The sequence below is a fragment of the Ranitomeya variabilis genome, chromosome 5 (assembly GCF_051348905.1).
Source record: "Ranitomeya variabilis isolate aRanVar5 chromosome 5, aRanVar5.hap1, whole genome shotgun sequence".
Taxonomy (NCBI): Eukaryota; Metazoa; Chordata; class Amphibia; order Anura; family Dendrobatidae; genus Ranitomeya; species Ranitomeya variabilis.
Window position 1 is genome coordinate 333,319,168 of NC_135236.1, and position 23,931 is coordinate 333,343,098.

The 23,931-nt window shown below is 42.7% G+C and overlaps 1 protein-coding gene across 4 annotated transcripts in view; it reads right to left on the reverse strand.

The window, feature by feature from the left end:
- RELN (reelin) overlaps nucleotides 1–23,931 on the reverse strand; it is a 1,394,857-nt gene that overhangs the window by 32,082 nt on the left and 1,338,844 nt on the right. For all 4 annotated transcript variants that reach the window (XM_077264737.1, XM_077264736.1, XM_077264735.1 and 1 more), the window contains exons 60-63: nucleotides 22,131–22,288; nucleotides 21,716–21,935; nucleotides 21,424–21,621; nucleotides 20,686–20,784 (exon numbers count right to left, since the gene is read on the reverse strand). In XM_077264737.1, the coding sequence (XP_077120852.1) occupies nucleotides 20,686–20,784; nucleotides 21,424–21,621; nucleotides 21,716–21,935; nucleotides 22,131–22,288 (675 nt within the window). The remainder of the gene's footprint in view (nucleotides 1–20,685; nucleotides 20,785–21,423; nucleotides 21,622–21,715; nucleotides 21,936–22,130; nucleotides 22,289–23,931) is intronic.

Consider the following 23,931-nt stretch of genomic DNA (forward strand, 5'->3'; position numbering starts at 1 on the left):
CACGTCGGGAATCGGAAGGGAAGCAGTGACTTTTTGAAATGCAGATTTTGATGGAATGGTCTGCGGGTGTCACGTTGCGTTTGCAGAGCCCCTGATGTGCCTAAACAGTAGAAACCCCCCACAAGTGACCCCATTTTGGAAACTAGGCCCCCCAAGGAACTTATCTAGATGTGTGGTGAGCACTTTGAACCCCCAAGTGCTTCACAGCAGTTTATAACGCAGAGCTGTGAAAATAAAAAATAATTTTTCATTCCTCTAATATTATGTTTTAGCAAGCAATTTTTTATTTTCGCAACGGTAACAGGAGAAATTGGACCCCAATAATTGTTGCCCAGTTTGTCCTGAGTATGCTGGTACCCCATATGTGGGGGTAAACCACTGTTTGGGCGCACGTCGGGGCTCGGAAGGGAGGGAGCACCATTTGACTTTTTGAACGCAAGATTGGCTGGAATCAATGGTGGCGCCATGTTGCGTTTGGAGACCTCTGAAGTGCCTAAACAGTGGAAACCCCTCAATTCTAACTCCAACACTAACCCCAACACACCCCTAACCCTAATCCCAACTCTAACCATGACCCTAATCACAACCCTAATCCCAACACACCCCTAACCACAACCCTAACCCTAATCCCAACCCTAACCCTAATCCCAACCCTAATTCTAATCCCAACCCTAACTCTAACCCCAACCCTAACCACAACTTTAACCCCAACACACCCCTAACCATAACCCTAACCACAAGCCTAATCTTAACCCTATTTCCAACCCTAGCCCTAATTCCAACCCTAAGGCTATGTGCCCACGTTACGGATTCGTGTGAGATTTTTCCGCACCATTTTTTAAAAATCCGCAAGTAAAAGGCACTGCGTTTTACCTGCGGATTTACAGCGGATTTCCAGTGTTTTTTGTGTGGATTTCACCTGCGGATTCCTATTATGGAGCAGGTGTAAAACGCTGCGGAATCCGCACAAAGAATTGACAAGCTGCAGAAAATACAATGCAGCGTTCCGCGCTGTATTTTCCGCACCATGGGCACAGTGGATTTGGTTTTCCATAGGTTTACATGGTACTGTAAACCTGATGGAACACTGCTACGAATCCGCAGCGGCCAATCCGCTGCGGATCCGCAGCCAAATCCGCACCGTGTGCACATATCCTAATTCTAACGCTAACCCTAGTTCTAACCCTACCCCTAACCCTACCCCTAATCCTACCCCTAACCCTAACCCTACCCCTAGTGGAAAAAAAAATATTGATATGATACAGTGCCTACAAGTAGTATTCAACCCCCTGCAGATATAGCAGGTTTACACATTTAGAATTTTACTTGGCATTGTGACATTTGGACTGTAGATCAGCCTGGAAGTGTGAAATGCACTGCAGCAAAAAAGAATGTTATTTCTTTGTTTATTTTTTTTTAAATTGTGAAAAGTCTTTTCAGAGGGTCATTTATTATTCAACCCCTCAACCCACCAGAATTCTGTTTGGTTCCCCTAAAGTATTAAGAAGTAGTTCAGGCACAAAGAACAATGAGCTTCACATGTTTGGATTAATTATCTCTTTTTCCAGCCTTTTCTGACTATTTAAGACCCTCCCCAAACTTGTGAACAGCACTCATACATGGTCAACATGGGAAAGACAAAGGAGCATTCCAAGGCCATCAGAGACAAGATCGTGGAGGGTCACAAGGCTGGCAAGGGGTACAAAACCCTTTCCAAGGAGTTGGGCCTACCTGTCTCCACTGTTGGGAGCATCATCCAGAAGTGGAAGGCTTATGGAACTACTGTTAGCCTTCCATGGCCTGGACAGCCTTTGAAAGTTTCCTCCCGTGCCGAGGCCAGGCTTGTCCGAAGAGTCAAGGCTAACCCAAGGACAACAAGGAAGGAGCTCCGGGAAGATCTCATGGCAGTGGGGACATTGGTTTCAGTCAATACCATAAGTAACGTACTCCACCGCAATGGTCTCCGTTCCAGACGAGCCCGTAAGGTACCTTTACTTTCAAAGCGTCATGTCAAGGCTCGTCTACAGTTTGCTCATGATCACTTGGAGGACTCTGAGACTGACTGGTTCAAGGTTCTCTGGTCTGATGAGACCAAGATCGAGATCTTTGGTGCCAACCACACACGTGACGTTTGGAGACTGGATGGCACTGCATACGACCCCAAGAATACTATCCCTACAGTCAAGCATGGTGGTGGCAGCATCATGCTGTGGGGCTGTTTCTCAGCCAAGGGGCCTGGCCATCTGGTCCGCATCCATGGGAAGATGGATAGCACGGCCTACCTGGAGATTTTGGCCAAGAACCTCCGCTCCTCCATCAAGGATCTTAAGATGGGTCGTCATTTCATCTTCCAACAAGACAACGACCCAAAGCACACAGCCAAGAAAACCAAGGCCTGGTTCAAGAGGCAAAAAATCAAGGTGTTGCAGTGGCCTAGTCAGTCTCCTGACCTTAACCCAATTGAAAACTTGTGGAAGGAGCTCAAGATTAAAGTCCACATGAGACACCCAAAGAACCTAAATAACTTGGAGAAGATCTGCATGGAGGAGTGGGCCAAGATAACTCCAGAGACCTGTGCCAGCCTGATCAGGTCTTATAAAAGACGATTATTAGCTGTAATTGCAAACAAAGGTTATTCCACAAAATATTAAACCTAGGGGTTGAATAATAATTGACCCACACTTTTATGTTTAAAATTTATAAAAATTTAACTGAGCAACAAAACTTTTTGGTTTGTAAGATTTATGCATCTGTTAATAAATCCTGCTCTTGTTTGAAGTTTGAAGGCTCTAACTTATTTGCATCTTATTAAACCTGCTAAATCTGCAGGGGGTTGAATACTACTTGTAGGCATTGTATGATAAAGGGGGGTTCATTTACTATTTTTTTTATTTTGATCACTGTGATAGGTTTTATCACAGTGATCAAAATGTAGCTGGAACGAATCTGCCGGCCGGCAGATTCGGCGGGCGCACTGCGCATGCGCCCGCCATTTTGGAAGATGGCGGCGCCCGTGGAGAAGACGGACAGACACCGGGAGGCTCGGTAAGTATGAGGGAGGGGGGATCGGAGCACGGGGGGGTGGGATCGGAGCACGGGGGGAGCGGGCAGGAGGACGGGGGAGCGGACAGGAGGACGGAGGGGAGCACGGGACAGAACCGAGGACTGGGGAGGCGATCGGTGGGTGTGGGGGGGGGGACAGATTAGGTTTTCCAGCCATGGCCGATGATATTACAGCATCGGCCATGGCTGGATTGTAATATTTCACCAGTTTTCATAGTGAAATATTACAAATCGCTCTGATTGGCTGTTTCACTTTCAACAGCCAATCAGAGCGATCGTAGCCACGGGGGGGGTGAAGCCACCCCCCCCCTGGGCTGAAGTATCACTCCCCCTGTCCCTGCAGATCGGGTGAAATTGGAGTTAATTTATAATAAAAATTGTTTTTAAGGGGATATATGTTCACTACGAAATTGGAGTTAACCCTTTCACCCAATCTGCAGGGACGCGATCATTCCATGACGCCACATAGGCGTCATGGGTCGGATTGGCACAGGTTTTCATGACGCCTACGTGACGTCATGGGTCGGGAAGGGGTTAATGACCGCCAATACGTCTTTTAACTGACCTGAGATATAAGACAATAGCATCCTCATACTGGTGACAATCCAGCAGCTGTCGGCTGTACACTATAGCTGACAACTTTCTGCATCAGCCACGAACTGTGTTTGCATCGTCCAAATCTGTTTAACCCATTAGATGCTGCTGTCAATAGTGACTACATCATATAAATGGTTAACAGAGTGTGGGGGCTTCCTCTTTATCTCAATTGGTGCCCTCCGATCATGATTATGTGGTCCTGATGTTTGCCTTGGCAATTCATGACCAAATAGCGGCCTAAAGGTACCTTCACACTGAACAACTTAACGATATCGCTAGCGATCCGTGACGTTGCAGCGTCCTGGATAGCGATATCGTTGTGTTTGACACGCAGCAGCGATCAGGATCCTGCTGTGACATTGTTGGTCGGAGCTAGAAGGCCAGCACCTTATTTCGTCGCTGGATCTCCCGCAGACATCGCTGAGTCGGCGTGTGTGACGCGGATTCAGCGATGTCTTCACTGGTAACCAGGGTAAACATCGGGTTACTAAGCGCAGGGCCGCGCTTAGTAACCCGATATTTACCCTGGTTACCAGTGTAAATATAAAAAAAACACTACATACTTACATTCCGGTGTCTGTCGGGTCCCCCGGCGTCCGCTTCCCTGCACTGTGTCAGCGCCGGCTGGCCGTAAAGCAGGGCTCAGCGGTGACATCACCGCTCTGCTTTACGGCCGGCGCTTACAGTGCAGGGAAGCAGGACGCCGGGGGACCCGACAGACACCGGAATGTAAGTATGTAGTGGTTTTTTTTTTTACATTTACACTGGTAACCAGGGTAAACATCGGGTTACTAAGCGCGGCCCTGCGCTTAGTAACCCGATGTTTACACTGGTTACCCGGGGACTTCGGCATCGTTGGTCGCTGGAGAGCTGTCTGTGTGACAGCTCTCCAGCGACCACACAGCGACGCTGCAGCGATCGGCATCGTTGTCTAGATCGCTGCAGCGTCGCTAAATGTGACGGTACCTTTAGAGTCTGACGGATGTAGTAATCTGTTCACAAGTTACCGACATTTAGGTGGTAAAAATACACATTTTCATTTCTGTCATGCCACTTTGCATTAATTCCTGGAAAGCACCTGAAGGGTTAATAAACTACCTGACTGCAGTTTTCAATATGTCAGGGGGTGCTGTTTTTAAAATGGTTCAACTTTTGGGGCTCTCCCAATACATGTGACCCCTAAAGTCACTTCAAACATGGATGAGTCCCTAAAAAATACACTTTGTAAATTTCCTTGAAAAAAATGAAAAATTCCTGCTATATTTTTAAACCTCCTAAAATGCTAACAAAATAAAATAACATTTTATAAATGGTGCTGATGCAAAGCCGACATGAGGGAAATGTTATTTATTAATCTCTTGTGGTGGTATGACTATCTGGATTAAAGGGATAATCAGTCAAAGTTTGAAAATTGCTATTTTTTTAACATTTTTCTCAAATTTCTGATTTTTTTTATAAATAAACACAAAACATATCTACCTAAATTTACCATTATCATAAAGTATAATGTGTCACGAAAACACATTCTCAAAATCACTTGGATTTGTTGAAGCGTTCCAGAGTTATTATCACATAAAGTGACACTAGTCACATTTAAAAAATTTGGCTCCGTCACTAAGGGGTTAAACAAAAACAGCAATTCTGGCATCATGACCCAATATCAACATGGGTTTACAAGGGACTTTTCCTGCCAAACTAATCTTATCAATTTCTATGAAGAGGTAAGTTCCAGACTGGACCAAGTGAACCCAGTGGACGTAGTGTATATGGACTTTTCAAAAGCTTTTGATACGGTGCCACACAAAGGTTGATACATAAAATGAGAATAATGGGGATAGGGGAAAATATGTGTAAGTGGGTTAAGAGCTGGCTCAGGGATAGGAAACAAAGGGTGGTTATTAATGGAGCACACTCGGACTGGGTCGCGGTTAGCAGTGGGGTACCACGGGGGTCAGTATTGGGCCCTCTTCTTTTTAACATATTTATTAATGACCTTGTAGGGGGCTTACAGAGTAGAATTTCAATATTTGCAGATGACACTAAACTCTGCAGGGTAATCAATACAGAGGAGGACAATTTTATATTACAGGATGATTTATGTAAACTAGAAGCTTGGGCTGATAAATGGCAAATGAGCTTTAATGAGGATAAATGTAAGGTCATGCACTTGGGTAGAAGTAATAAGATGTATAACTATGCTTTATTCTAAAACTCTAGGCAAAACCGTCAATGAAAAAGACCTGGGTCAGGGCCGGACTGAGCATCGGGCACTTCTGGCAAATGCCAGAAGGGCCGGTGCCTGTGGTGGGCGGTGGGCCGCATCGTCAGCTGCATTGTTAACAGTGCAGATGTCATCGGGACGCCCACACTGTGCTAAAGCCTTTATACCTGCCTTTTGATATTCTTTTGCCCCACTTCCGTCTTATCTACATCTGCTTCTTCTCAGTGTGTGTTATTTAAGTGCCTCACTTCCGCCCCTGCCCCACTTCCCTCCTGCACAGTGTACTCTCTCAGCCACACTTCTGGTCTGCAATCACAGCATGATGTCATCTTCTCTGGCACCAGTGGTTTTTTCAAACCAGGCTTGCTGACACCTCCTGCATCTTCAGTCTTCTGTCTCCCCTGCCTGGTGAGTGCTTGTGGCGCCTCCTCCCCCTGCTCCTTTACCAGTTATCTGTCATGTAGACACTTTTTTCAAAGTATTTCTATTCGTTGCATTGCAGTCCTCATTTCTCCTCACTCCTAGTTCCCTCCTGTTTGCCTTCATTTTCCATCATAATCGTTTGCTGCATTACATATTTTAGCCTGTGCTCTCCATTTTATTGCTGTTTTTTTTATTCTTCTCGTTTTTTCATCCTTAGCTTTATTTACCCCTCCTATTATATAATTATTATTTCTTTTTTCTCTTTTTTTCCTCACTTACTATAACTAGTCCCTTCACTTGACTTTCTCAACTACTTTAATCCTTATGCGCCTTATAAATTACTCTTCTCTTCACCTTTACTGCTATTCCATGTTCATTTTAGTCCTTATCTTATTTGTTCCCACCTCCAGGTCATATCCCCATTTTTTTTTCCTTTTTCTTTTCCTTGTCTTCTATTTTTTTACTGCATCTTTTACTTAAGGTACCGTTACACTAAACGACTTACCAACGATCACGACCAGCGATACGACCTGGCCGTGATCGTTGGTAAGTCGTTTTGTGGTCGCTGGGGAGCTGTCACACAGACAGCTCTCTCCAGCGACCAACGATCAGGGGAACGACTTCGGCATCGTTGAAACTGTCTTCAACGATGCCGAAGTCCCCCTGCAGCACCCGGGTAACCAGGGTAAACATCGGGTTACTAAGTGCAGGGCCGCGCTTAGTAACCCGATATTTACCCTGGTTACCATTGTAAAAGTAAAAAAACCAAAAAACAGTACATACTCACATTCTGATGTCTGTCACGTCCCCCGGCGTCCACAGGGTTACGCGCTGCTGCTCAGAGCTTCCTGCACTGAATGTGTCAGCGCCGGCAGTAAAGCAGAGCACAGCGGTGACGTCACCGCTGTGCTCTGCTTTACGGCCGGCGCTGACACAGTCAGCAGCACGTAACCCTGTGGATGCCGGGGGACGTGACAGACATCAGAATGTGAGTATGTACTGTTTTTTTTTTTAAACTTTTACAATGGTAACCAGGGTAAATATCGGGTTACTAAGCGCGGCCCTGCGCTTAGTAACCCGATATTTACCCTGGTTACAATTGAACACATCGCTGGATCGGCGTCACACACGCCGATCCAGCGATGACAGCGGGTGATCAGATATGAAATAAAGTTCTGGACTTCTAGCTCCGACCAGCGATATCACAGCGGGATCCAGATCGCTGCTGCGTGTCAAACACAACGAGATCCCTATCCAGGACGCTGCAACGTCACGGATCGTCGTAGATCTCGCTGCAAAGTCGCTTAGTGTGAAGGTACCTTTATTCTTTTTCTCTATGACTTATTTCCATTTATTTACTGATATATAACTATTATTAATTTGCAATGTTATTGATACCCCTCATGCGTTTATAAAATTTTTCGTATGCAGTATGTATTATTTATGTTTTATTTTTAATGTTTTTTATTCTATAATTTGTTCTCATTCTGCATGTATCCTGTTTTTTCTTGTGTATGTATGTATATGTGTATTTTGTAGGCTGTGAGCAAGGTCTGAGGACCGAAACATTGGCCAAAAATCTTGTACAGACACGTTTTTGCTGCACTCTTAACCCCTTATACCCTGGAGCTTTTTTCGGTTTTGCATTTTCGTTTTTCGCTCCCCTCCTTCCCAGAGCCATAACGTTTTAATTTTTCCGTCAATATGGCCATGTGAGGGCTTATTTTTTGCGGGACAAGTTGTACGCTTGAACGACACCATTGGTTTTACCATGTCGTGTACTAGAAAATGGGGAAAAAAATTCCAAGTACGGTGAAATTTTATGAAAACTGTCGCCGAGCCGCTGGCTTATAAATAACAAAGTGTTATGGAGTTTAATATCTAAATATCTAAACTCCACAATTATAAAATATTACGCTTCCTCATGGCAGATATGGATGCTTTATTTGTATTGCAAGAATAGCTTTGTGAAACCTAATTTTGACAATAAACCCTTAACCCCTTCATGACCCCAGCTTTTTTCAGTTTTTCGTTTTCCTTTTTCTCTCTCCTCCTTCCCAGAGCCATAACTTTTTTATTTTTCCGTCAATTTGGCCATGTGAGGGCTTATTTTTTGCGGGACAAGTTGTACTTTTGAACGACATCATTGGTTTCAGCATGTCATGTACTAGAAATCGGGAAAAAATTTTTTTAAAAAAAGAGATTGCGCAATTTTCAGAGACCCGTAGTGTCTCCATTTTTCGTGATCTGGGGTTGGGTGAGGGCTTATTATTTGCGTGCCGAGCTGACATTTGACAGCTGCAGATGCTTTTTTTATTGATAGATCGGGCGATTCTAAAGTAAACGGATGGCTCCCCCAACTTGAAGGGGCTACTGGGCAAGTTGGGGGATCCATCCGTTTACTTATGGGTAAGCATGTATGAATGACCACTCGATTAGGAGCTATTATGGGGTACAGCTATTTAGCACCTATATATGTTTTCAGCTTTCCTAAGCCATTAGATCGTTATGGTTAAATGACTGACATTCCTATTTAACTAACTCAGGATGTACTCAGCTTTTCCTTCTTAACCCAGCTTATCTTCATGTCTCCTCTGTTGTGAATCTGTTGTGAATCTGCTTTTGGGCTCCTTCTGGTGGTGGCTAGTGGTACTGGTGACTCGGGTCTGTTTTCTTTCTCAGTTCACCTGTTTTCATCAGTAGTGGGGTGTTCCTATTTAATCCTGCTCTTCAGTCATTGCCTTGCCGGCCATCAATGTAACTAGAGCCTTTCTGTTGCATGTTCCTGCTCCTAGACTACTGATCAGCTAAGTTGGACTCTTAGTCCTAAGTTTGTTTGCATTTTTTGTTCCAGTTTACAGTTAAGTCTTTCTCTGTAGCTGGAAGCTCTTGTGGGCTGAAATTACCACTCCGGTGTCATGAGTTGACACATGAGTTTTAAAGTAATTTCAGGATGGTATTTTAAAAGGGTTTTCAGCTGACCGTGCAGTTCCCTTTTGTATCTTTCTACTATCTAGTAAGCGGACCTCGCTTTGCTGAACCTTCCTTCATACTGCGTATGTCTTTTCCTCTGAACTCACCGTCAATATATGTGGGGGGCTTCTGTCTCCTTTTTGGGGGAATTTCCCTAGAGGTAAGCCAGGTCTGTTTTTTCCTCTACTAGGGTAAGTTAGTTCTCCGGCTGGCGAGAGACGTCTAGGGATAAAACTTAGGCACGCCCCCCGGCCACTATTAGTTGTGTGATAGGTTTAGCTCACGGTCAGCTCGAGATTCCATCACCCAAGAGCTCGTTCGTTATTTATGTGTCCTGACGTTCCCCTGCCATTGGGAACCATGACACTCCTCCATATTCCCTCTATGTATGTGCTACATTAGTGTTTTATTAATTGATTTGCATGTGTTTTTGTCTCAATAAAAGACTTCTTAATTGCTACTTTGTTCTGTGGGACTTTTAAACTCCGTTTTTTTGTTTTCCAATATTTGGTTATGGTTTGTTGGCATTTGTCTGTTATATTGCAATATTATTATTGCGGTATTATTATTATTCAATCTTATATAGCTGTATTATTGGTATTATTAAAGTAGTAAATATTGATTTTGTCCAGGCAAGGTAATATTAGTAATAGATATCCCCATCTGGTGCTATGGGGCAAGAACAGCATGGGCCTGTGTACTTTCAAATGCCAGAACTGAATTTGAGCTCCAGTCCGTCCCTGCCTGGGTGTATGGGTGGATGATAAACTCACATTTAGTGGCCAGTGTCAGGCAGCTGCTACAAAGGCAAATAAAATAATGGGATGTATTAAGAGGCATAGATGCTCATGAGGAGAACATAATTTTACCTCTATACAAGTCACTAGTGCGACCACACTTAGAATACTGTGTACAGTTCTGGTCTCCGGTGTATAAGAAAGACATAGCTGAACTAGAGCGGGTGCAGAGAAGAGCGACCAAGGTTATTAGAGGACTGGGGGATCTGCAAGACCAAGATAGATTATTACACTTGGGGCTATTTAGTTTGGAAAAATGAAGGCTAAGGGGTGATCTTATGTTAATGTATAAATATATGAGGGGACAGTACAAAGACCTTTCTGATGATCTTTTTAATCATAGACCTGAGACAGGGACAAGGGGGCATCCTCTACGTCTGGAGGAAAGAAGGTTTAAGCATAATAACAGACGCGGATTCTTTAATGTAAGAGCAGTGAGACTATGGAACTCTCTGCCGTATGATGTAATTCATTACTAAAATGTAAGAGGGGACTGGATGCCTTTCTTGAAAAGTATAATGTTACAGGGTATATACACTAGATTCCTTGATAAGGCGTTGATCCAGGGAACTAGTCTGCCGTATGTGGAGTCGGGAAGGAATTTTTTTCCCCAATGTGGAGCTTACTCTTTGCCACATGGTTTTTTTTTGCCTTCCTCTGGATCAACATGTTAGGTTAGGCTATGGGTTGAACTAGATGGACTTAAAGTCTTCCTTCAACCTTAATAACTAGGGTTGAGCGACTTTTTTATAGGACCGGGTCAGGTTTCACGAAACCCGACTTTCTCAAAAGTCAGGTCGAGCGAAATCGGCCGATCCTATAAAAAAGTCGGGGTCGGGGTCGGCCGAAACACGAAACCCAATGCAGTGCAATGGGATACTATGGTATGGTATGGAAAACTCTCCTTCAGGCCCTGGGATCCATATTAATGTGTAAAATAAAGAATTAAAATAAAAAATATTGATATACTCACCCGTCCGGAGGCCCCTGGACATCACCGCTGGTAACCGGCAGCCTTCTTTGCTTAAAATGAGCGCGTTCAGGGCCTTCCATGACATCACGGCTTCTGATTGGTCGCGTGCCGCTCATGTGACCGCCACGCGACCAATCACAAGCCGTGACTTAATTCTCAGGTCCTAAATTCCTAATTCTAGGAATTTAGGACCTGAGAATTACGTCACGGCTTGTGATTGGTCGCGTGGCGGTCACATGGGCTGCCGCGACCAATCACAAGCCGTGACATCATCTAAGGCCCTGAACGCGCTCATTCTTAGGAAGGAAGGCTGCCGGAAAGAAGCCGAGGGTGAGTATATTCCTATTAGGTATATACTCACCCTCGGACGCGCCCTGTTTCTTTCCGGCAGCCTTCCTTCCCAAGAATGAGCGCGTTCAGGGCATTAGATGACGTCACGGCTTGTGATTGGTCGCGGCCGCCCATGTGACCGCTCACGCGACCAATCACAAGCCGTGACGTAATTCTCAGGTCCTAAATTCCTAGAATGAGGAATTTAGGACCTGAGAATTACGTCACGGCTTGTGATTGGTCGCGTGGCGGTCACATGAGCGGCACGCGACCAATCAGAAGCCGTGACGTCATGGAAGGCCGTAAACGCGCTCATTTTAAGCAAAGAAGGCTGCCGGTTACCATCGGCGATGTCCAGGGGCCTCCGGAGAGGTGAGTATATCAATATTTTTTATTTTAATTCTTTATTTTACACTTAAATGTGGATTCCGATACCGATTTCCGATATCGCAAACATATCGGAACTCGGTATCGGAATTCCGATACCAGATTCAGAAGATCGCCGACCTCATGGCCGACCCCACACAGGGGTCGGGTCGGGTTTCATGAAACCCGACTTTGCCAAAAGTCGGCGACTTCTGAAAATGGCCGACCCGTTTCGCTCAACCCTATTAATAACTATGTTACTATTACTAGACGTATCTGTCCTCGCTTATTATACTGGCATTAAGCAAAGCTGTGCACGTCTAGGTGGCATGTGACCGTATGTATGCAAATTGCATACTTGTGTTCACGCGCCTTCCACGCTGTCAAATGCCTCTTCAACTGCTGTCACTACTGATGATGGCATGTCAGGGCTGGAACCAGAGCACATATCCTGTGCCTGCAATTTCCAGGGTATGTAACTGTAACCAGATTTTGGTAAACTGCTTGAAATATGGATGTACAGTTCTGCCCATTTGTGGGAGATAATGTTTTGCAATCTCATGGCATTGTTACAATATTGTGTTGTTCAAATAAAGATGGATGTATCAATCTATAACATTCTTTGATTTAAAATAAAAATAACTGAATTACCATTGTAGTGCATTATTTTTCACAATAAACTGGACACATATACTTGAATTACTTAAATAGCTTGCATTTTAAGGGGATAATCCCAACGGCCCCTAAGGAAGCCAACACAATGGATGTTTTAGGTTGTCATCAGGGCCGTATTTAGAGTTTATGCTGCCTTAGGCACTTTTAGTGCTGCCTCCCCCATTGGTGAGTATGACTAATGCAGACACTGTCGACAGTGACTTAGGCTACTTTCACATCAGCGATTTTTGCCATTCGCGGCAGATCCGGCAGTTTTTCCGCATTCGCATAAAAAAAAACCTTGCTCAGTTGCCCCTTCCACTCCCCCCCGCATCCTGGTGCCCTTGGCATGTGCCCTCAAGTGCCTAGAGACAAATACAGCACTGGTTGTCATTATGATTTAAAAAGAGAAAATACAGTAGTTTGACAATAAATGGCTTCACCCAACCACTAGCGATGAGTGGAGAAAAGGTTTTGGTGTTCTCATATTCTCTGAAAAAAGGCCAACAAAGCAAAAATCCTGTCTATCTATCTATCTATCTATCTATCTATCTATCTATCTATCTATCTATCTATCTATCTATCGAAAAAGAGGAACAGCACCAGAAAAAATACCTTAAAGCGTGCACGTTTCCCTGACCAGCATTCCAATGGCCTTTCAGACAGTAAACAAAAAGGGAAACAGCACAAAAAGAGGACTTTAATGCCCTGTCGAGTGGCAATGTTTCGGATAAAACAAATTCTTTCTTGGCTTTTGATAATATTGTTTCATACCAAAGCTGATGAAGAATAAATCACATTTATGAAGCAAGATTTTCCTTCTTTTCTTAAACTTTGTCTGACGTGGGAGGTTTACTTTGACAAAAATAATACTCAATTTGTTCTGATTGCTCTTGTAATATTATTCCTGGATATGTTCTCATCAACAACTACGTACGGTAATTATGTTTGACTATGTAAGGCAAAGCGGCTGTTATGGTATCAATGTCAGCAAAATCCGACCAATCACTTTACATTTCCAAACTGTTTGTTGCGTTAAATTACCTACCCAAAATATTTGCTTCTAAATTGCCCACCTAACATATTTCCTCCGGTCCCTGTACACACTCCCGAGGACCACAGTGCTCAGGCCAGGAACAACAGAGCTAGGAACAATGGCTGGCAAAACACTGGTCCCCTGCCATTTAATTATTCTTGACATTGCATGCACGCAGTGTTTACTATTGAAAGCTGTGGGGTGTTTATACCCCAGTCCCTCCTGTGTTATATATGCCACAATGTCTCCTGTGTTGTATATGCCCCATCATTTCCTTTGATGTATATACCTCAGCCTCAATGTCTCCTGTGATGTATATGCCACAGAATCTCCTGTGATGTATATTCCCCAGCCCTTCCTGTGATGTGTAAGTCCCAGCCCCTTGTGTGATGTATATGACCAAACATCACCTGTGATGTATATGCCCTATTGTTTCCTGTGATGTATATGCCCCAGCATATAATGTGTGATGTATATGTTCCAGTCCCAGTGTCTCCTGTATAATGTATATGTTCCAGTCCCAGTGTCTCCTGTGTAATGTATATGCTCCAGTCCCAGTGTCTCCTGTAGAATGTATATGCTCCAGTCCCAGTGTCTCCTGTATAACGTATAGATGCTCCAGTCCCAGTGTCTCCTGTGTAATGCATATGCTGTCTGGAAAGGCAGTTGTGAGTAGAATCATCATCATTACTACCTAACATCATACATTGCACCAAGAAGAAGCAGTTTGTTCCAGCTCTCACATTAGGGGTGAGTTGATTAAATGTTTGACCAAATAAAGCAGAATAAATTTAAAGTTGATAATTTTGTACAGCCCCTGATGGATGGTATAAATATTCAAATGACCCCTGGTAGAAAAAACATTTCCCCATCCTTGATATGTAGGTTTATTATTGAAACCTTTGCTCATTTTGGGCTTAGCAATCAAAAGGAAAAATGGCAATCATTAATTGGGTCCACCCTTTGAATGCTAAGCCCAAAATGATTCGGAGATTTCATTGAAACACAGAAAAAAATACTTTTACACGGAGCTACAGTATATATCAATTTGTTTAAAGGGGTTGTCCCAAACTCGAAAGCCCCTTTCTCAATCATTATGCTTCCCTAACACCTATACTCCACACCAATGAGGGTGCTGTTCCAGCAGTGTCAGCACTGGCTTTCCCAGGGCTCATGCGATATTGCTATGTCATGTGATCCCTTAGGTTAGGTTCACATTGCATTAGGGCATTCTGTTTAACGGATCCATTTCTAAGCTATATAATGGATCCATTAACGTGCTCATAGACTTCAATTAGCGTAACGCATTCTAATGCATGTAAAAATCGGCATGCGTTAGCAATGGTCCATTACTTTGTAACGCACCTTCGAATGCGGACTACCACGTTTTCGGGTACGCTACGGCGAACGCACAGCAAACGGAAGCATTTGCTGTGCATTGAACTCTTGCTAACGCATGCCGACGCAATGAAACCATGAGTTAACGCATGCGTTAGCTCGATCGCAAAAAAAAAAAACGCAATGTGAACCTAGCCTTAGGTCAATTAGCACTGGCTTCACTCTCACCTCCTTCAGACAAATCAAACATCCGTAGGAAGTGAGAAATGCAACTGATCTTTAACTTCCTACGGATGATTAGCTGCAAGGATCATGTGACATATCAATATTACAGAAACCGCTGGAACGGCACCGGAGGCGAGTATGTGTTATTATTTTATAAGGGGGAAATATAGTGATTAAAAAGGGGATGTCCGAGTAGTGGACAAACCATGTCTATAGATTGTGCAGAATTTCTAGTTGATTGTTTTCATTTAACAACCCCAAAAAATGATTCAGCCAGAATGCCAATATTAATGAGGCAGTATCCACAAGGAATGATACTTTCCAATCTGCACTTAATCCATTGTTTCCAGATCATACATAAGTGAAAGGAAGGCAAAGCAAAGTTGTTGCTTTCAAGTATCAAAAATATCTTTAAAAAGTGACCCTGTTTACTTCAGCACTGTTCAGTTTGTATATTTAATTTTTCCCATACAGTTTTAGAAAATAGAAGCTGATCTTATAGGCCACAGTTTTGGTCTCTCTAATCATATTTATCAATTTGTTAGTGCCTTTTTTGACGCATTTACTCTAGATGAATTACTAATTTGCTAATGTGACATTAATTATCAATTTGTGCTAGATTTGAAATTTGGAGTGAAAAGTGGGCATGTGTTTCTGCTTGAACAGTGCAACTCGCAAAAAAAATATTAACTAAATATATAATCTCTATTCTAAAGAAGTGCTAACGTAAATAAAACCACCATTTTATCCAGAGTGAAAATTAACATCAGTGATGTAGATTGTGACAGATTTGTTAAAGAAGGAAACTTTCAGTGATACATGTGTCAGAATATTTGTCAATATTAACCCCTTAATGACCGCCAATACGTCTTTTAACAGACCTGAGATATAAGAGAATAGCCTCCCCATAAGGCCTGTCCCACACGTCCAGATAATTCCGGTACCGGAAAAAAACGGTACCGGAATTATCCGTGTCCGTGTGCCCCTGCGTTTCTGTGGCACATCAGTGTGGCACACGTATGCCTCCCGTGTGCCCACTGGGTACCACACGCACCGTGCAGGAGACAGCGCTAAAGTTTAGCGCTGTCCCCTGCATCGTGCTGAAGCCGCGATTCATATCTTCTGTGCAGCAGCGTTTGCTGTAAAGAAGATATGAATAATCCATTTTTTAGTGGTATTTCGTGTTTAAAATAAAGCTCCATGTCCCCACCTCCTGTGCGCCCCCCCCCCGCTGTTCTGAAAATACTCACCCGCCTCCCTCGCAGTGTCCTGTCCTGGCCGCACCTTCTACTGTATGCGGTCACGTGGGGCCGCTCATTTACAGTAATGAATATGCGGCTCCACCCCTATGGGAGGTGGAGCCGCATATTCATGACTGTAATCGGCGGCCCCACGTGACCGCATACAGTAGAAGGTGCGGCCAGGACAGGAAGCAGCGACAGCCAACGAGGGAGCCGGGTGAGTATTTTCAGAACAGCGGGGGGCGCACAGGGGGTGGGGACATGGAGCTTTATTTTAAACACGAAATACCACTAAAAAAATGGATTATTCATATCTTCTTTACAGCAAACGCTGCTGCACAGAAGATATGAATCGCGGCTTCAGCACCATGTGGGGGGGGACAGCGCTTACTGGAGCGCTGTTTCCTGCACGGCACACGGAGAACATCCGTGTGTGGTACGTGTTTTACACGGACCCATTGACTTTAATGGGTCCGTGTAATACGTGCGCTCCCACGAACACTGACATGTCTCCGTGTTTGGCACACGGAGACACGGTCCGCAAAAAATCAATGACATCTGCACAGATGCATTGATTTTAATGTGTCTACGTGTGTCAGTGGCTCCGGTACGTGAGAAAACTGTCACCTCACGTACTGGAGCCACTGACGTGTGAAACCAGCCTAAAGGTGACAATCCAGCAGCTGTCAGCTGTACACTATAGCTGACAACTTGCTGCATCAGCCACGATCAGTGTTTGCACCATCCAAATCTGTTTAACCCCTTAGATGCTGCTGTCAATAGTGACTACATCAGTATAAATGGTTAACAGAGTGTGGGGGCTTCCTCTTTATCCAAACTGGTGCCCTCAGATCATGATTGTGTGGTCCTGATGCTTGCCATGGCAATTCATGACCAAATAGCGGCCTTAAGGTACCTTCACACTAAGCGACTTTGCAACGATAACGATAGCGATCCGTGACGTTGCAGCGTCCTGGATAGCGATATCGTTGTGTTTGACACGCAGCAGCGATCTGCATCCTGCTGTGATATCGCTGGTCGTTGCTGAAAGTTCAGAACTTTATTTGGTCGTCAGATCGGCGTGTATCGTTGTGTTTGACAGCAAAAGCAACGATGCCAGCAATGTTTTACAATGGTAACCAGGGTAAATATCGGGTTACTAAGAGCAGGGCCGCGCTTAGTAACCTGATATTTACCCTGGTTACTATTGTTAAAGTAAAAAAAACAAACATTTCATACCCACCTTCTGCTGTCTGTCACACGTCCCCCGCCGTCCGCTTCCCGCACTGACTGTGAGTGCCGGCCGTAAAGTAAAAGCAGAGCGCAGCGGTGACGTCACCGCTGTGCTGTGCTTTACGTCCGGCACTCACAGTCAGTGCGGGAAGCAGACGGCGAGGGACGTGTGACAGACACCGGAATGTGAGTATGTACGGTTTGGTTTTTGTTACATTTACAATGGTAACCAGGGTAAACATCGGGCTACTAAGCGCGGCTCTGCGCTTAGTAACCCGATGTTTACCCTGGTTACCCGGGGACCTCGGCATCGTTGGTCGCTGGAGAGCTGTCGTATCACTGGTCGTGATCGTTGGTAAATCGTTTAGTGTGAAGGTACCTTTAGAGTCTGACGGCTCTAGTAATCTGTTCAGAAGTTAGAGGCATTTAGGTGGTAAAAATACACATTTTCATTTCTGTCATACCACTTTGCATTAATTCCTGTAAAGCACCTGAAGAGTTAATAAACTATCTGACAGCAGTTTTCAATATGTCTAGGGGTGCTGTTTTTAAAATGGTATCATGTTTGGGGGTTTCTCAATATATGGGACCCCTAAGGGAACTTCAAACATGGATCGGTCCCTAAAAAAATAAATTTTGTAAATTTCCTTGAAAAAAATGAAAAATTGCTGCTACATTTTTAAACCTCCTAAAATGCTAACAAAATAAAAGAACATTTTACAAATTGTGCTGATGTAAAGCAGACATGTGGGAAATGTTATTTATTAATGGTTTGCTGTGGTATGACCATCTGGATTAAAGGGATAATCATTCAAATTTAGAAAATTGCTATTTTTTTTACATTTTTCTCAAATTTTTGATATTTTTTTATAAATGAACACAAAACATATTGACCTAAATTTACCATTATCATAAAGTACAATGTTTCATGAAAAAACAATCTCAAAATCACTGGGATTTGTTGAAGCGTTGCAGAGTTATTACCACATAGAGTGACACTGGTCAGATTTCAAAAATTTGGCTCCGTCACTAAGGGGTTAAAGAGGACGTTTCACAAGTTTAACCATATTAAACTGGCCACATCATGGAATAGTGGCTAAAGAGCTGAATAAAAGCAGAGCAGAGCTGAGTTGTGTATCATTGCATCACTTGATGAATCTGAAGTGTTTTGTAATGACACATAACTCAGCTCTGCTGTATCTATCCACAGAGTTATGTATCATTACAAGGACTTCCAGATCTCCTCTCACAGCGCTGTCAGCTCTCACCTTCCACCCACACTGACTGCTGTGAAATGAGATCTGCAAGAGTGTGTAATAAATATAATATATAACTCATCTCTGCTATATCTCTACATCAATAGTCCCCAATCTTTCTTAACTTGAGAGACACATTCAGGTCTGATGGAAATCTGCTCTTCTGTGTGGGGCTATTGAGACAGTCACCATTAGAAGACTTGCTCTTCATAGCTGTTGGCTAGACCTGGTGCTAATGTACCAAGCTGGTAGACAGCCACGAGCCACACATCAAGGGACCTGCAAGCCACACTGGTTCCTGAGTCACAAGTTAGGGACCCTTGCTCTACCCAGCAGCTGCAGAGATCAGTGAGGAGGGTGTGTTCTTATCTCCCCTACATCACGCTGCCTGTTTATGATTGGTCAACCTCATGCAAATGAAGAAGTACACACCCCAGAGACAAATCTCTGGTAATGCCCAATGTAACTAAAAAAAATTATAGCCTAAATTTTACAAGCTAACATCTCTGAGGGCCAGAAGAACATAGTACACCGAAATGCGCATCGGGGCTAGGTAAGGTAATTTACTATATGTGTACCTCTCCTTTCCAGCCAATGCTAGTTATGCTACTGCTGTGCACTACATACACTTGTTTCATGTAATATATATATATATATATATATATATATATATATATATATATATATATATATATATATATATATATATATATATATACACATACATACATTGTTTGATCTATACATATTAGAACTATGGAACAGTGCCTGAGATATATTATAAATATATGTATTTCTAGCTACCTCCTGCGACACACTTGTGGTATTGTGGTGCCATCTTGTGGTTTCCAAATTTTTTACTAGTTTTTAGTGGGTTGTATTTTGTATTTATGTAATAAATACATTTTCTTTTTTTTTCCATATGTGGTTCTCCTGTACAATTTCTTTGTAGGATTTTAAGCTAATATCTCTGCAACAGAGAGCAGAAACTAAAAAATAAAAACTATATTTTACTCAGCTCTACAGCCACTATTCAATTATGTGACCAGTTTAACCTGCTCAAAGGGGTGAAAGGTCCTCTTTAGCTTTTGATTAGTGATGAGCGAACGTGCTTGGATAAGGTGCTATCCGAGCATGCTCGTGTGCTAACCGAGTGACTTCGCCGTGCTCAAATGATATGTTTGAGTCCCCGCATCTACATGTCTCGCGGCTGTTCGACAGCCGCAACACATGCAGGCATGGCCTAACAAGCAGGCAATGTGCCTGCAGTTGTCGGACAGCTGCGAGACATGCAGCCACGGGGATTCAAACATATTTTTCGAGCATGCCGAAGTCACTCGGTAAGCACATGAGCATGCTCGGATAACACTTTATCCAAGCATGTTCGCTTATCACTACTTTTGATGAATGTGAGTTTGTCATAAGTCAAAGCCAGTTCGTAGAGGCAAAATTAAAAGTTTATAAAATACATTTAATAAGTCTCACATGTTGGAGGTTGTTTGCAAAAACACTATTATGGCCTATTTATCAGACACCTCTAATTGTCAAAGAAATGAGGGTTTGGGATGGGATGCCCACCATACATGTAAATGACCCAGTTTTGACAATACTATCAATGGGGAAATGACTAAATGTCCAGTCACAGACTTGGACTTCTTAACGTTTGTATATTTAGATAGACAAGACCTCTTGATGACTGAAGCAATGATCACTCCATTCTTGGGTTGTGTCAGGGTTGGACACCACAGATCTGACTTTTATGTCATTTCTGAATTATTTATTATATGATAACCCTTATTAACTTGGGTTGTCCAGTCACCAGCAGATAACAGTTGTTAGAATGCATGTGAAAGGTGGATACTTACATATCCACACAAAGGTAGATGAATGGATTTGTTTTCTAGCGATGGAGTTGGAATGTTTCTATATAACGGATATATGAGAAGAGCAGATACTCACAGTACAACTTCTACATGATCCAGAGCCCACTGATCATGACCTGATCCATTGTGGAGTGGCTGCCACCAACGTAATAGAACTCCTTTCATACGGGCTTCTCTGTAGAAAAAGAAGTTACATTCACTGCAGATCATAAAAAATCACAAGTGAACACCAGTTACAACTTTATAAATAAACTATAGGATTAATAGATCCTTTCCAAAATTGTCCCAAATTGATCTTTGGGAAACACATTGGTATTTTTGGTGAATTTGGCTAAAATGTAGTATCAGTCACAACTAAACATACAGTTGAGCAGCTGTTATTTGAGAAGCATTAAGAAATGCTAAATATTCCAAAGAGCGATCTGTCCATTGTGTTCAACATATCTAAAGTAAAACCCCAATGCACATTAGACTGATACTGGCATTCTAACGTGTATGGTGGCACTGGCCCATTGTCGGGTATCATGTCCAATTTTGGACTGCTGATTGCTTTATCCTCCTGAAAATAAGCTGTTAGCATGTGTGTCAGTGACTTTCTCATAGAGAGCACAGGAGCCCTCTGCAAAGCAAGCACTCGTGTATATGGAAGAGATGGCCAAGATATTTGTCAGCTGAACAATCAGCTGGAACATCCAACAGCCATCCAAAGTGTTTTGGGGGGTGAAGGGCTCAAGGATAGGTCATTATGTTTTCCCTGAAAACTCCATTGGTAACATAATGATTCCGAATATTTAGAAGAACAATGGTTACTTACAGAGGTATATTGTAAGACACTCTTTGTGCTTGTATGAAGTCTTTTGGCTGGTGCTGTGCAATGACTTGCCATGTTATCCCATTATTGACACTGTACTGTAGTAGCACAGCCTTATCTACAGTATTTGCATCACTTAAGTTAGTATTGCAGCTCTCTGTTTGGGCAATGCTTCCAATCTGAAGCACAAACATTATTTTGCTGTTAAGAGAAGCAAATAGTAAAAACTTTTTAGATACCAGTGGATTTATATTTTTACATATAGAATGTCCATGTATGTCAGAATATGTCATACCTGGCACGAGTAAGATCAAGTGGCTTCGTGATAGCTTGTCTTATTTGGCACCCATTAAAATAAAGAGAATCTCCATGAGCATAAGGTGCAAGTTGACCACATCCATTTCCAATAGTGCCTCCTTGAATATTTTCCCAATTAATTTCTGTTACCTTTTCTGATTCAAAATTATCTTTAATGTAGCTTGGGAGGTCATGGTTAAACAATGAGCAATCATCACCTGCAAAAGAAATATATGTACTGTAGATCTATAATATTTTACAACTTCGTATTAGGATTAGTTGGGGACTAATAGGTCAGCCTACCACTTATCAGAATGTTATGTCCTTTCCTAGCAAGATGCCTTACCATCCTAACATGGGGATTCCCCTTTCAGTACTGATCTCCAATATTTTTCACACTATTACAAGATTACCTTGATATCCCTCGTCACATATACAGACAGCTCCAGTTGTACAGTATCCATGCCCGCTACAAAGCTTAGGACAAGCTTCTCCAATATATACATGATCAACAGCCCAACTCTGCTTTTCAGTCTCATCCCCTTTCTGAATCCAGCGAAACTGTGTGGCGCTGTGGAACAACAACAAAAAAAAAACCCATTAAGCCAAATGTCAGTCTGCAATAAAGCCCTTTTTTGCTTTTTTTCTTTTAACAGAAAACAAACATAACAACATGGCCTGTTTGAACTGTTGGGGCAAAGCCCCAATTTTCAACTCTAGCATGCTTCACTCCATGTGTCAACAACTTTGGAATTCTTTTAAGTATTAGGCTGGAGACACACTAGAGTTTTAAAAATCAGTCTGATTTTGATGCAGGAGATTCGGACGAGTGCAATGCAATTGTCATGCGAGTGTCATGCGTTTTTTGTGCGAGTACAATCCGATTTTTCACACCTAGCATCCGCTTTACATTCGAATGCAGTGCGATTGCTATCAGACTACAATGCGATTTTAACATGAGCATTTACATAGAGAAATCCTTTAAGTCATTTACACATCATTTTAAAACTAAATATTCATCAATATATATATATTTACAGTATATATGTATTAGATAGATAGATTAAAAGCTTGCAAATGATCTGCCGCGCACAGTATAGGATAGAATAGGTTAGAATAGAATACATAGAATAGATATATACACATAGAATAGGTGTGTGTGTGTATATATATATCTCTCTCTATCTAAAAAGGAAAACCTCACAAAAAAATTTTAAAAAATGGGCTTTAATGCCGGAACGGCGTGGCAGCGTTTCGGATATGGTATCCTTTTCCAAGCTTGAAAAAGGATACCATATCCGAAACGTTGCCACGCCGTTCAGGCATTAAAGCCCACCTTTTTTTAATTTTTTTGTGCTGTTTTCCTTTTTTGTTCTTATTATTGGAAGCCATTGGATCATGTGTTTGGAAAGCGCTGCACGACAACTGTGGTAGTATTGGATGCTGTTCCAGTTTTGATATATATATATATATATATATATCAGTGACACACATATATACTGTATATATATTTCATAGATAGATAGATTGAAGAATAGCCGTTGATTCATTTGTCGGCTTCTGTAATATCAATGCAGAAGCCAACAGGATAGAAGACATGTTTTACATACAGTAAATCCATGCAGAATAGTTAGATATATAGATGTCAGTGACCAATGCAATTAGTATAGTGTGTGTGCAAATTAGGAAACTTTAATGTATTTAATAAAATAATCTTTTCAGGGAAAAAAATGGCGTGGGCTCCCGCGCAATTTTCTGTGCCAGAGAGGGAAAGCCAGGGACTGGGGGACTGATATTTGTAGCCTAGGAAGGGGTTAATACCCATGGAGCTTCCCAGGCTATGACTCTTAGCCCCAGCTGTATATTTAGCCTTTACTGGCTATTAAAATAGGGGGACCCCCAAAAAAATTACGTGGAGTCCCCCCATAATTAATAGCCAGAAAAGGCTATGCAGATAGATGTGGGCTGAGATTCATAGCCTAGGAAGGGACCTTGGTTATTGGCCCCCCTGCATACAAACACCAGCACTCAGCCGCCCCAGAAGAGGCACATCTGTAAGATGCGCCAATTCTGGCACTTAGCCTCTCTCTTCCCACTGCCCTGTAGCTGGGACTGACTGTACTCCAGACAGGTATGGGAATATTGTTGTTTTTTTATTTTACATTTTTTACAGGAGATCAATGGCTTCACTTGGATTAGCTGTAACAATAAATT